General features: G+C 43.5%; 7 protein-coding genes across 7 annotated transcripts; 5 read left to right on the top strand and 2 right to left on the bottom strand.

Annotated features, from left to right (window-relative positions):
- Positions 1-453: 453 nt before the first annotated feature.
- On the top strand, positions 454-3,224 carry LOC115758970 (serine protease inhibitor 28Dc). Its single transcript, XM_030699773.1, has 2 exons — positions 454-1,239; positions 2,071-3,224. The coding sequence occupies exons 1-2, from the start codon at positions 569-571 to the stop codon at positions 3,041-3,043; spliced, it is 1,644 nt and encodes a 547-aa protein (XP_030555633.1). The 5' UTR covers positions 454-568; the 3' UTR covers positions 3,044-3,224.
- A 219-nt stretch (positions 3,225-3,443) lies between these two features.
- Positions 3,444-7,593, top strand: LOC115758637 (WW domain-containing oxidoreductase). The gene is made up of 6 exons (XM_030699373.1): positions 3,444-3,580; positions 3,638-4,147; positions 4,214-4,393; positions 6,966-7,095; positions 7,171-7,299; positions 7,363-7,593. The coding sequence occupies exons 1-6, from the start codon at positions 3,489-3,491 to the stop codon at positions 7,549-7,551; spliced, it is 1,230 nt and encodes a 409-aa protein (XP_030555233.1). The 5' UTR covers positions 3,444-3,488; the 3' UTR covers positions 7,552-7,593.
- A 43-nt stretch (positions 7,594-7,636) lies between these two features.
- On the bottom strand, positions 7,637-8,346 carry LOC115758638 (succinate dehydrogenase assembly factor 4, mitochondrial). The gene is made up of 2 exons (XM_030699374.1): positions 8,093-8,346; positions 7,637-8,003 (listed from the first exon to the last, which is right to left on the bottom strand). Exons 1-2 carry the CDS (start codon positions 8,145-8,147, stop codon positions 7,720-7,722), a joined length of 339 nt encoding a protein of 112 aa, XP_030555234.1. The 5' UTR covers positions 8,148-8,346; the 3' UTR covers positions 7,637-7,719.
- A 443-nt stretch (positions 8,347-8,789) lies between these two features.
- Positions 8,790-9,225, top strand: LOC115758639 (protein CEBPZOS). The gene is made up of 2 exons (XM_030699375.1): positions 8,790-8,993; positions 9,056-9,225. The coding sequence occupies exons 1-2, from the start codon at positions 8,864-8,866 to the stop codon at positions 9,199-9,201; spliced, it is 276 nt and encodes a 91-aa protein (XP_030555235.1). The 5' UTR covers positions 8,790-8,863; the 3' UTR covers positions 9,202-9,225.
- LOC115758640 lies at positions 9,203-9,558 on the top strand. Its single transcript, XM_030699376.1, has one exon. It carries the CDS (start codon positions 9,222-9,224, stop codon positions 9,468-9,470), a length of 249 nt encoding a protein of 82 aa, XP_030555236.1. The 5' UTR covers positions 9,203-9,221; the 3' UTR covers positions 9,471-9,558.
- A 126-nt stretch (positions 9,559-9,684) lies between these two features.
- Positions 9,685-10,746, top strand: LOC115759047. Its single transcript, XM_030699870.1, has 2 exons — positions 9,685-10,392; positions 10,453-10,746. The coding sequence occupies exons 1-2, from the start codon at positions 9,727-9,729 to the stop codon at positions 10,570-10,572; spliced, it is 786 nt and encodes a 261-aa protein (XP_030555730.1). The 5' UTR covers positions 9,685-9,726; the 3' UTR covers positions 10,573-10,746.
- Positions 10,747-10,868: 122 nt separating this feature from the next.
- LOC115759048 lies at positions 10,869-11,804 on the bottom strand. Its single transcript, XM_030699871.1, has 3 exons — positions 11,647-11,804; positions 11,145-11,588; positions 10,869-11,078 (listed from the first exon to the last, which is right to left on the bottom strand). The coding sequence occupies exons 1-3, from the start codon at positions 11,720-11,722 to the stop codon at positions 10,948-10,950; spliced, it is 651 nt and encodes a 216-aa protein (XP_030555731.1). The 5' UTR covers positions 11,723-11,804; the 3' UTR covers positions 10,869-10,947.
- Positions 11,805-12,174: the final 370 nt, after the last annotated feature.

Raw genomic sequence — 12,174 nt, 5'->3', positions numbered from 1 at the left:
TTTGTGTGGGTATCGACTTTGAAAACATATCCGCACAAGCGAATCTTCGCCGTAAGAGGATTTTATGTTAAAGAGAGCCTGGTGAACATACCATACAGAATGCTTGTTAGACCCAATACGTAACTGGATCAACCTTTAAGAAATCACAATGCAAGCCATGTAAACAATAATGGGGTATAACCCAGCAGCTATTTGTTGTTTTTTTTTTCGTTTATTTTAAACGCCAATGCAATGAGTTGTCATCAATGGGCGAGAGCGGAGAGCGTTGCCAGCTGAGCATTGTCTGTGGCAGATGGGGCAGAGCCAAGGGGCGTGACGGGCGGGGCGGGGAGCGGGGGTCGGCTTGGGATCGCACTTGTTGTTGATAACGAGTTTTATTTTTCGCATCAACTTATAAATTGAGGTGCGCGAAGCGTGACAAGCTCAGTTTAACAGCAGCTTTAAAGGCGTTAACATCGCGTGCGCGTCCACTCAGTGTACACACACACACTCTCATACTATATATACATATATATATATATAAAGGGGAAAAAAAAGTCGTAACTGAAGATAAGCATAAATTTAGAAAATGTTGCGTTCGTTGTGCTACGGCCTGCTGGCCTTCGCCTGCCTGTTTTCCATGGGAAATTCCGACCTAGAGCTGTTGCGCGATGTACGCAACCAGGAGAACCAGGCCCTGGTGCAGAAATACTACGATGCACACTCGACGCTGCCGCCACTGTTGTCGCCTGGCCTTGTCGCCAGCTTGTCAGCGCCCGCTGAATATGCTAGTCCCAGCTATAGCTACAGTGCTGGTTCCGGTTCCGGTTCGAGTACGGGCTATGTGGATGTGGCCGCCTCGGATGATATTGCACGGCATATTTTGACCTTCGCGCAAAATCTGTCCAATCAGATTAACAGCAGTAATCGCAAAACAACCGTATTCTCACCGCTGAGCATTATGTCCGCGCTGGCGCTGCTGCTGCTCGGCGCCAAAGGGCGCAGCTACACGGAACTGATCGCCGTATTTGGCCAAAGCGACATGGTTAAGCTGCACGAACAGTTCGGCCTCATGCTGCAGGATGTGCAGCAGCCAACCAGGCAGACGACCTCGCCGCAACGCCAGCTGGACGCGTGGCACAGCAACAGCATACGGCGCAGCCTGCGCACCTATCCGCGCAACCGGAACGCGCCGCAGGAGGTGCATGTGGCCAACGGGCTGTTCCTGCAGTACGGCTACAGCTTGAATCCAGATTACAGGTGAGCCATATATATTCTATTGAGAGCAATTCGAGTATGCATGGAAATACCAGCAATTCACATAGTTCCAGTTTTTCTAGAAATAATTGTTTGTCTGATAAACGTGAGCGCGTGATCGAGCTTAATCGACTGCGCAATGCACTACTCGCAGTCAGAAAAAAGAGAAAAGAATAGTTTGAAAAGCGTTGCTTTGGTTATGGGCAAAGTGGCTCTCAAACTGTGGCTTGAGAAATGATCGATTATTGCGATCTGTGAACAATAATACATTTTTTTTTTTTTCTACTCAAGCATAAAATAAGCTCTTGGTAATCTTTCTGTCCTATAGTTCTAAAACTGTAATTCCCATATATAAACAAATGGACACAGAGCAAATTGAAATATTATTATCTTCCTACTAAACAGGGTATACAATTTCAATTTATTATTGGTAATTACCTTGTTATTCTGTAATATGCTCTCTACAAGCTTATCTTATTTTCGATAACAAACTATCGATAAGAATCGATACATTTTAGAGCAGGACTCAGGCTAACTGTGAATATTTGAAATCATGAATGATTTCTACATAAAAAAATAAAACAAAAATATCTTATTTTCGATAACTGCCTAAATATCGATAAGAATCGATACTATTAACTGTTAATATTTGAAATCATTAATGATTTCTACATAATGAAAGAATATTCAAATATACTTGAAATTTGAAGAAGCAAAGGACCTTGAATTGTCCGTTCCGTCACGGAACTTAAATCAGAGTCTGGTCTGCGTCTGGATACCCTTTGTTTTGGATGCGTAATAAATGAATATCAATTTCAATTGTTCTTTTTACAGACAAGCGATCATTCAAATCTACAAATCGGACCTACAGACGCTCGACTTTCAGCGTAGTCCAGCCATAGCGAAATATAACATCAACTCGTGGGTGGAACAGCACACGAAGGGCAAAATCGAGAATATTCTGACAGATGATTTGCCACAGGACACACGCATTATAATGGCCAATGCTTTGTACTTTAAGGCCATGTGGGAAATTGATTTTATTGGCGGCGCGACCAAAGTGGAGGAATTCTATCCGAATGGCGAGGGCACCCAGCCCGTGCTGCCCGTGGAGATGATGGTCGGTGCCGGCGCCTTTCCCTACTATGAGGATCCGCAGCTGAATTGTCGCATTATTGGTCTGCCGTATCATGGTAATCTCACGACCATGTACGTTATACAGCCGATGCGTTCATCCGTGGTGGAGCTGGCGCAATTGCAGCAAAGACTTACTGCGGATGCCATTGAGCACATGATTGGCCAGATGAGCAGACGATCCATAATTATAGCATTCCCCAAGCTGCACATTACCGAATCCTTCAAACTGCACAGCCTGCTCGAACGCATGGGCATCGGCGGCATCTTCAATCCCGTCCAAAGCGATCTGTCATTGATAGGCACAAATCAACCGGCAGCAGCTGTTCCGGCAGTGGCAACGGATCGCAGCCATGCGGATGGCTTGGCCAGCTTGCGGAACCTGGTGGCACAGCGGCAGGCGGCAATGTCAGTACAAGGCCCAACTCCGCCTTCCGATCTCATTGTATCCGATATTTTGCACAAGGTTGACTTTGTGGTCAATGAACAGGGCACTGAGGCGGCCGCTGCATCGGCTGCTATTCTGAAAAAGTCTGGTCCCGAGGTGGTATTCCGCGCCGAGACACCATTCATGCTGCTGGTGCGTCACGATCTGACAAAGCTTCCATTATTCTACGGCCTGATCAATGAGCCGCCCACAGTCAAAGCCGCCAGTTCAGAGCGTCAAAACTAGAGACCTAAGTAACTTTCATAATTAGCAACTTAAGTAGTTAGCATTAATAACTAAGCCTGTGCATGTATTTATAAAATTTCCATTATAAGATTGTTAGTAAATATATAACTATAAATATGTTAAACAATCTAATTAGTGTACATATGTAAATGAGCCTTAAATTCAATAAGATTAATAAAAAGACATCAAAACGGACTTTCAGTTTTGTTTTAAACTTCCCAAATCCATGGCAAATGCCCCTCCCTTATATACTTTTCGATTTGAACATAACCGCCATATAACGATAGCTTAAAATGGCGATTAATGTATCGATAACATTTGCAAGCACTGTGAATGGCAAAAATCGAACAGCCAGCCCTGAACAACAGCTGTTATTAGTTTACATCTGAAAAGGCCAAGAACAAATTAAGCCCAGCTCCGTTATTTTGCGCGTAATAAAGTCAAAATGATGTCGCTACCCGACTCTGATTCTGAGGACGAGCTGCCGCCAGGTTGGGAGGAGCGTGCCACCGACGATGGCGTTGTCTGCTATGTCAAGTATGTAGCCCCCGAATCTCCAGCTTCAAGGGAGACATAAAACCTGTCCCGTTGCAGTCAACAGAGCAAAACCTCACAATGGACACATCCGCGAACTGGACGCTCCAAACGCATTACCGGCGAGCTGCCCCTGGGCTGGGAGAAATACTACGATGAGCAAAGCAAACGTTTCATGTTCCACAACAAGGAAACGAAACAGCGCACCAATATTGATCCACGACTGGCATTTGCTGTCGAGGAGCCCACGTTAAATGTGGCGCAAGTGCGTCAGCGTTTCGACTCTTGCAGCACAGCGCTGCAGGTGCTGCATGGCAAGGATTTGCATGGCCGTGTAGCGCTCATAACGGGTGCCAACTGTGGCATTGGCTATGAAACGGCGCGTTCACTGGCCCTGCACGGCTGTGAAATTATCCTTGCCTGCCGGAATCTAGCATCGGCCGCGGAGGCCATCGAACGCATTGCCCAGGAGCGACCAGCAGCACGTGCCAGGTGTCGTTCGTTTGCCCTGGATTTGGGCTCGCTGCGCAACGTGCAGAAGTTTGTAGAGCAGATCAAGCAGAACTTCAGGTGTGTGGCATCGTCTGTTTACTTTTTGTCGCTGATCTTAATCGATTAACTTCTCTATCTTTGCAGCCACATTGACTATCTCATACTGAATGCCGGCGTCTTTGCTTTGCCACACACCAAAACTGTCGATGGACTCGAGACAACATTCCAAGTATCGCATTTATCCCATTTCTATCTAACGCTGCAATTGGAGTCGCTGTTTGATCACAGGACGCGTATTGTGGTGCTTTCCTCCGAATCGCACAGGTAAGCACAACCAAGCAAGGGTATATTTAACGCAAGCGTTTAAATTGTCCAACCGGCACTAGGTATACTTTAACGGCCGCCACTGTATACGTACTGTAACGGCAGTATTGCTTGTCGCCAATGTGGCGCTAGGTCTATGTTTAGAACTGTCACTGTATTTGAATTTTAAGCGGCATTTGGCAACAGGTACATTATAATGACCGCCACTGTTGCTTATAATCCAACTGCATTTGGCATTATTTCTTTTTAGCAAGTTTATTGCACTTATCGCTTGGACTTTGGTCCGGCGCGCGTCTGTGTTTTCTTTGCGTTGGCGTCGACGCAATTGTGACTAAACTATAAATAGTACGCAATGCGTACAGTCCGAAATACTTGTACACGATAGTCTAGTTTGGGTATATATGTATTTAGCAAGGGGAAAAGGTCATTTAATAATATTTCTTTTAAAATAATAATATGACAATTGTTTCTAATTACAATTCCTTACTTCAAGATCTACAAGGTCAGTTTGTTGCTTTAAGCCTTTGCTAGCTCTTCAAATTTTGACCTTGCAGCATTTGTTTAGGTTTGTGTTTGTTGGAAATTCTGTTTAATCTCGACTTCAAGGCAAAACGCAATTGAACTCCGTATAGAGATTACGTTTGTTTACATATTTACTGCGCACACAACGCACACATTGATATAATAACTACGTCACAAATGTGCCTAACCAATAGAAACGCGACTAGCACTTTTTCGTATGGCATATTTTTAGTGTGAATTGCAATTAATGTGTTTAAAGTAGCTCTATTATTGCAATTTGTTAATTAACCTAACGGTTTTTACTTAATAATTACCTGATAAGTGGTTTCGGTGTTTGAAATTGTTGATTTTATGCAAATGCAAGCTATCACTACAGCGGCAGCTGAAGTTTGTTTACATGTTTGTGTGCATGCACACATACACACTCGCGTTGCGATACCAGCTGAAGGCACACACATACATTCAGTTCACGTGCTGCGCACAAGCACAGTGGTACGCAGGCTAAATTTAACAGATGGCCAACTGTTTGTAGCCGCACTTTGCTACACACACACACACACGCGCGCGCGCGCACACACGGATAAATCAACGAAACTCGCGTGCAGCGACGAAAAGAAGCATAAAACGTAATTGAAGTGAAGTTGTTTAATGTTGGAGGTGGTTTTTGCAGCTGTATTGGTCTTGCTTCTTCTGCGTTCGTTGTTTCCAGCACGTACAACATCTCTTGGCTCTGTTTTGTTGTTTCTGTATCTCGTGGAAGCATGCAGCAACAGTCGCGTGCGCCAAATCGTGTACTCACTAAAAGTCATGTATACCAGCAATCGCACACGTTCAAACACACATGTGTATACATGAACACCCATACATACATGTATATACGCTGACTTATGCGACCAAAAATGTCTGTTTGATGAATGACGCTGAGTTTCTATTGGGGTCAGAATGCCAAGCAGGGTTTGATAGGCGGCCGTTGCATGGAGGACGTCATGTTCTCTTCTTCTTATTGCTATTATGAACAACAATTGATAATGCTAACTAAAGAGAAATCTAAATGAATAATAATTATATAAAATACATATAGAAGTTAGGCATAATGCAGACGCTGTGGAAGTACATCCACAAGCTACATTTATCATGCGTTGGACAAATCAAAATAAAACGGATAAAACTATTTTGCATATCGTTTGCAACACTAGACATACATATACATACATACATACAGACATACATATATGTATGTGTACGCATTTGTCTCAACTAGGACGGCAATAATATAAAAACAAATTCAAAGTCCATAAAATTGCGCGCTTCGATTTGTAACGTTCAAAATTGATGGCATTTACGACCTGCGCATGCGCTACAATTTTTGGTTCTGTCTAAATGTAAAGCGTCAATTATATACACTGTGCATTGTTTTTTGTACAAACCGCTTTGTTGTCGTTGTTCTAGGGCGCAGTTTATTGTTGCGGCATGTAGGCGCCTTAGTCACAGGCATGGCCTGAACTTTTGTTCATGGTTTGAGTCTTGCATCTCATTAACGAGCACTGAACGCCGCCGCCGCACAAACAAAACAACAACAACAAGAACGACAAAGCCAATCAAGACTCGTTTGCGTCCGGCCGGTGGGTGCAAAGTCCAGTTTGGGTTCGACTGGATGATGCTACATTGTATACAAATACAGTGAAAGCTCGCCTTAAGCGAACAAGCGCAGTTTCAGTCTTTATTTGCTGCTTGAATAGATAAAAATAAATTCTTGAAAGATTCCCTTCGAAGTTCACTTTTTGCAACATTTTAGTAAAACAGCTGTTTTTTTTTACAAAAATAAATTAAAGGCTGTTGTAAAGGGTGAACGTCCAACGAGAAAGTTAGCGAAAAGAATGAAGCTCATTGGTGGAGCTTTCACTGTACGCATATGCCGTAAGCCTGTTATGTACAGCAAAAACAAAACAAAACAAATATGCAAAAAGGGACCACATACAACAAACAGTAACTGCGTCTTAAATTAAACTTGAATTTCTTAACCCCCCCCTCCCCCACCCCTCGCCGGCAGATTTGCCAATCTGCCAGTGGAGAATCTAACGCTGCAGCACTTATCGCCGCCAGCAGAGAAATATTGGAGCATGATGGCCTACAACAATGCCAAGCTGTGCAATGTCTTGTTTGCCCAGGAGCTGGCACAGGTGAGTCACGCTCGGCATATTTATATATTTAACATATTTAACCCAATTATCCAAAAATATCCTAACTGCAAGCAGCGCTGGCGGCAACGCGGTATTTCTGTCTTCTCGGTGCATCCTGGCAACATGGTTTCGACTCAACTGTCGCGCAATTATTGGTTTTATTGCCTGCTGTTTGCCATTGTGCGACCCTTTACCAAATCCCTGGTGAGTAGATGCCATACAGTTAGCCTGCCGATGACTTTCACTGGACATTCTTTTTAAACGCAGCAACAAGCCGCCGCCACGAGCATCTACTGCGCGACGGCGAACGAGTTGACTGGCCTGTCGGGTCTGTACTTCAATAACTGTTACTTCTGCGAGCCCAGCAAGCTGTCCAAGTGTGCGGCACTGCAGCAGCAATTGTGGGCGCTCAGCGAGCGCCTGATCCTTGAGCTAATCGAGACGACAGCTAGTTGAATTCAAAGTTTTCTTTTAAATACGTGTGTTTTTTAATAACTATTTCTACATTTTGCATTTTAATAATTATGCGTCGAGTATACAATTTGTTTGTTATTTCTTTTATTCTTAAATCTAAACATTTGAAAAGAAACCTAACTACGTACTAAGGCACAGATTTGTGCTGGACTAGAAATCGGAGACGCGACCCTTGCGCTCCCAGTCGCCGTAGCGTGTGGGCTCCGGTCCAGCGGGTCCGCCAATTTCGCCTGTGTACGGATTTGTTTGGTTCGGCCAGGGCTTGAGTGGCTCCTTCTCCTGGTACGGATGGCGTGAGAACTCATCCAATTTGCCCAGCGGCGTCTTGGCGCGCAATTTCTTCTGAAAGGCCATCAGTTTTTCGGAGGGTGTTTTTGGCTCCTTAATTTCACCGGCTGCCGAATGCCAGGCGCTGCTCGTAGATAGATAGCTCACTGTTTAGGAGAATATATGCATATATAACAAATGTAACAATTAAATTTTGGTCTCGGATAACACTTTGCACACACACACACACACGCACCTTGTTTGCCCAACTGCGGCATTGCCCGCAGCGTCTGTCTTGTCATCGACTGCATATTGTTTTTTTTTTTTTTTTTTCTTTTGAGTTCAAGTTTTGGGCTGTTCTTGTTTACAGTTTTTTGAAGTACCGGTATTTGGGTTTGTCTTCTTCTTGAAGTTGTGGCTGTGTTTGAAAATCAGGCTGTTGTTGTCACTTGCTCGGCTCGTGCACGTTTGTGGCAACTGCGCTGTAGCTCCCTGTTTATATAGCTCCGCGACGGCACGCTGCCTTTTAATTTGCGGGCCGCTGCTGCTGCTGCGATTGCGTTGAAAGCGGCACGTTCAGATTTTATTTTTTTGTGGCTTGTTACGTATTGCAGCTGTGTGGCGATATCGATAACACAATAGTTATCGAAATGAGATGACGACGGCTGCATTATCGTTTTCAATTTGCGCTTCTACGTCATTATTGATCTCTCCTCTGCCACCATGCTCAAATATATCTTATTAATATGAGCTTAAATATAAACAAATTATTTTTATGGTTAATTAATTCTTTATACCAACACATTCATCATAACAACTGAATTCTGGTAATTTCACAAATTAAATTTTTTAGTGATTTGCGACGTAACCTTCTCGAGCTTGTAACCTGTTGATATATCGATGCCTTAAACATTTCAATTTGGTGTATCGATACTATTGCACCAGACATGCTTGCTACTTCGTAAGCAATTGTTGTTCTTGTGTTTTGTAATATACACGTTTGTTTTTGCATTTGTTTTAGTTTGTGATGTTGCCGAAGACGCCTAAACCAGCTATTTGGAGATTTATCAAGGGTAGCGCCAAGACACTATTCGTGCTGGAAGCCGTCTGTTTCGCCGCCAGCTACGGTCTCTACTACCGCATGAACACAGACCAAGGTAAGTGTCACTGTATGTTTTATATAAGCTTTCCGCTGAACGTTTACGTTTCTCAACCAAAGATTTTCGCCGGTACATCAACGAGAAATATCCGTTCGCACTTGAGTATTATTATAAAATTGGAGAGATTGTGGGCGACAGCAAAGTGCGCGACATAGACGCCAATTACTGGGGCTCCGCAACGGCGCAATTCCAGAAGAAAGAGTAACATTTGAAGTTTAATTAAGAATGGCTAGCAATCCTTATGTCAAATCCGTGCTATGGCTGGTTGGCTTCGGTGGCATTGGCTATGGTTTAATGCTGCTGACAGAGCCCAGTGCAGAGAAGATTGAACGCATTAAAGCATCCGGTTCGCCAGGTCAATACAATGCGGACGATAAAAAGAAAGCTCTGTTCATGCAAAAACTTCAGGAAGCGGCAACAACCAGTACTCCAATTTACAGGCAAGCGGCGAATACTGATAAAAAAGATAACTAGACTAGATGTTTTGTAAATAATTTGTTATATGCAATGTTATAGAAACATTCATTTTGAAATAAAATAAGGATATGTGTGGAAGAACATAGTTAAATCGCTATCTCTTTCGCTCTGCAATAACAAAGCTGAAATTGCGGTAAACTCTTAAACGATAGTTCGGCGACTCATCGATATTAATTACATATCGATATACGTGTAGGTTTAAATAGCAACAATTTGCCATTTGGCTTGAGGACAATCAAATTAATTAAATAATATGTCCGCGGATAATGTGCCATTGTTATCCATGAATGTGCCGGCTGCGGTGCAATTTGGTGCCAGCAAGAACTTCCAGACACACACGGAGCAGCAAGAGCTGGACAGCGCATTTCTCGGCTACGAGAGACGCCCGTGGATGCAGGCAAAGGCAAAGCCAAATCCGCACAGGGAGCGCGAGGCCATAACGGCGCTGCTGTCCACATCGAAGGACAGTGTCGACAAACTGCTCGAGGAGAACATTAGTTACCGCGACTTGGCTTCACTGACGGACGAAGATCTGAAGCTGTTCGGATTTGCAGCGCAAGTGGAACGCAGTAAATTCCTTAAAATGTTTGCGCTGTTGCCCAACCAAGATCCCAGCTATGAGTACATTTGCAACCAAAACGCAGCGCAGAGCTACAACAATCAGATCATTGCCAATGCATCCAATCACATCATGTACCTGCGCTCCTCCCTGGCCGCCACCAACTACAAGCTGCAGGTGCTGCCGCCCGAGGACGTGGTCGTGGGCGATAAGCGCTATGCCAGCCGCTTTGCGCTGGAGGCCCTGAACAGCGTGCAAGCGATCTCGGACGAGCTGAGCAAGGATTTGCGTAAGCTGGAGCAGCTGGCCAGCGATGCCAATCGCAAGAGCGAGGAGGCCAGTTCCACGCCGGCAAAAGAGGTGCACTCCAATTACAAACAAAGCATATTTTATTATTATTAATGTTCTGTTCCTTTGCAGCGAAATGTCAAGATATTGTACTACACGGCCATTGCGCTGGGCACGGCTTGTGCTTGGTTTTGGTGGTGGTCGAAGCGCAGCAACAGTCCAACTCTCGAGAATATTTCAGTTAAAATCTAAAACATTCCTTAACCCTATTTACTATTTTTTGTATTTGCAGCAAATTCTGCGCGTAAAATTACTAGACTATAAGCACATTACATTTGAAAAAAAACAAAAACATTTCCACTCTTAAACGTAATCTCTAAGACTTCGAATATATATGCTTCCTTTGACAAGCATGCACTTTGAAATCTCATAGTTAAACTCTTTGTAACCCTTTAGTATTAGGGTAGACTCTATAAGGCACAAAAAGTGTAATGTTATTTAACTAAAACTCGAATAGGTTTAAGCTTAAAGTTGAAATCTTTTAATACAAAATTTAACATAACATTTAAAATGTACAAATATATATTTAAAGCAGATTTAACTGCGGTTTCAATCAAGAATGGCCACTCATTTTCGTCTGACCTCCTCGGCGAGCAGCAGAAACACCAAGTTCACATAGGCATCAATATGTTCGGGGAACTCCCAGGCCGTGGTGTACGAGATTAGTTTGCCTCGGCAAGTGCTGTGCGCTATGTTTTCTGTTGGTTGATAAATAACAAGATATGGGACTTATATATATACAGAGCGATTGTCAGTCAACCTACGCATTACATGCTGTTTCACCAGTGACTCCTGCTTGTATCGCTTTAGAAGGTCCTCGGTGAAGGATACAAACTGTGTTAGCTTCCAGGTACGGTAAAAGATCACATTCGAGGCAACGCCCGCGAGCAGGGTTAAGGCACGCAATTGTCGTAAAATCTCGCGGGTGTTTGTGAAAATATCAACAAAGATCGACGTAATAATGGCCAGCTTATCGCAGGGCTTGACCAGATCTTCCGGATAGAAGCCGGCCTCGGCAATCGCGTTGTCATAGCAACGCGTCTTTCGGGCCTCGATGGCGTAGCACAGCGCGGTGCCGCGTTGTTGGGCTATTTGCCATTTGGCGTAATTACTTTGCAGATCGGCAACTAATGCTTCCAGGCGAGCCTTGCAGCTGGCCAGATTGGCATCGTGCTTGACTGGAGATTGCATGCGTTGGCTGTCAACAACTTAATAAAACAGAGTCAAATAAAACGCCATGTTCAGCTGGATAATTTTAACACTTACAGCGCACTGGCATTAAAGAGGTGTTTAACAAATCCATTATCGTCGTTAGCACTTGATTATTATTCAATGTATCCATCAATTTATCCTATTTTTTTAAGAAATTTAAACATGTTCTAAATTTTGCCAAAAACCGAAACGCAAACGAGAAGTCAAAAGCAATTCAAACAGCTGACAGCTACCGATTATCGATTTTATAGAATCGTTCCAACCTATCGCTCACCTCTATTAAAATGCTCAATTGGCGGTAAATTTCAAATTTGAAATTGAAAGTGCTACAAGTATAGCAATTTGTTCAGTTATTAATGTCTATTTTCAATGTTAAGCAATAAGATAACGAGTTTATATACTAGCTCAAAATTGTTTGGATTTGTGCTTACAATAAAAAATAAAGGCATAAATGAATATTTGATTGCGGTGCAGCAGCTGTAAACTGGTTCCGTGCAAAGTTCGTGCTAGAGACTATACCGATTATCGATACTAATCGGCGGTCAAACGATAGCACACACACACTTTTACTCAAAGTGTCAA

The sequence above is a fragment of the Drosophila novamexicana genome, unplaced genomic scaffold (assembly GCF_003285875.2).
Source record: "Drosophila novamexicana strain 15010-1031.04,08,12 unplaced genomic scaffold, DnovRS2.1 tig00000193-arrow-pilon, whole genome shotgun sequence".
Lineage (NCBI taxonomy): Eukaryota > Metazoa > Arthropoda > Insecta > Diptera > Drosophilidae > Drosophila > Drosophila novamexicana.
Note: the sequence above shows the minus strand (reverse complement) of the source record. Positions and strands in the feature narration are given on the sequence as shown.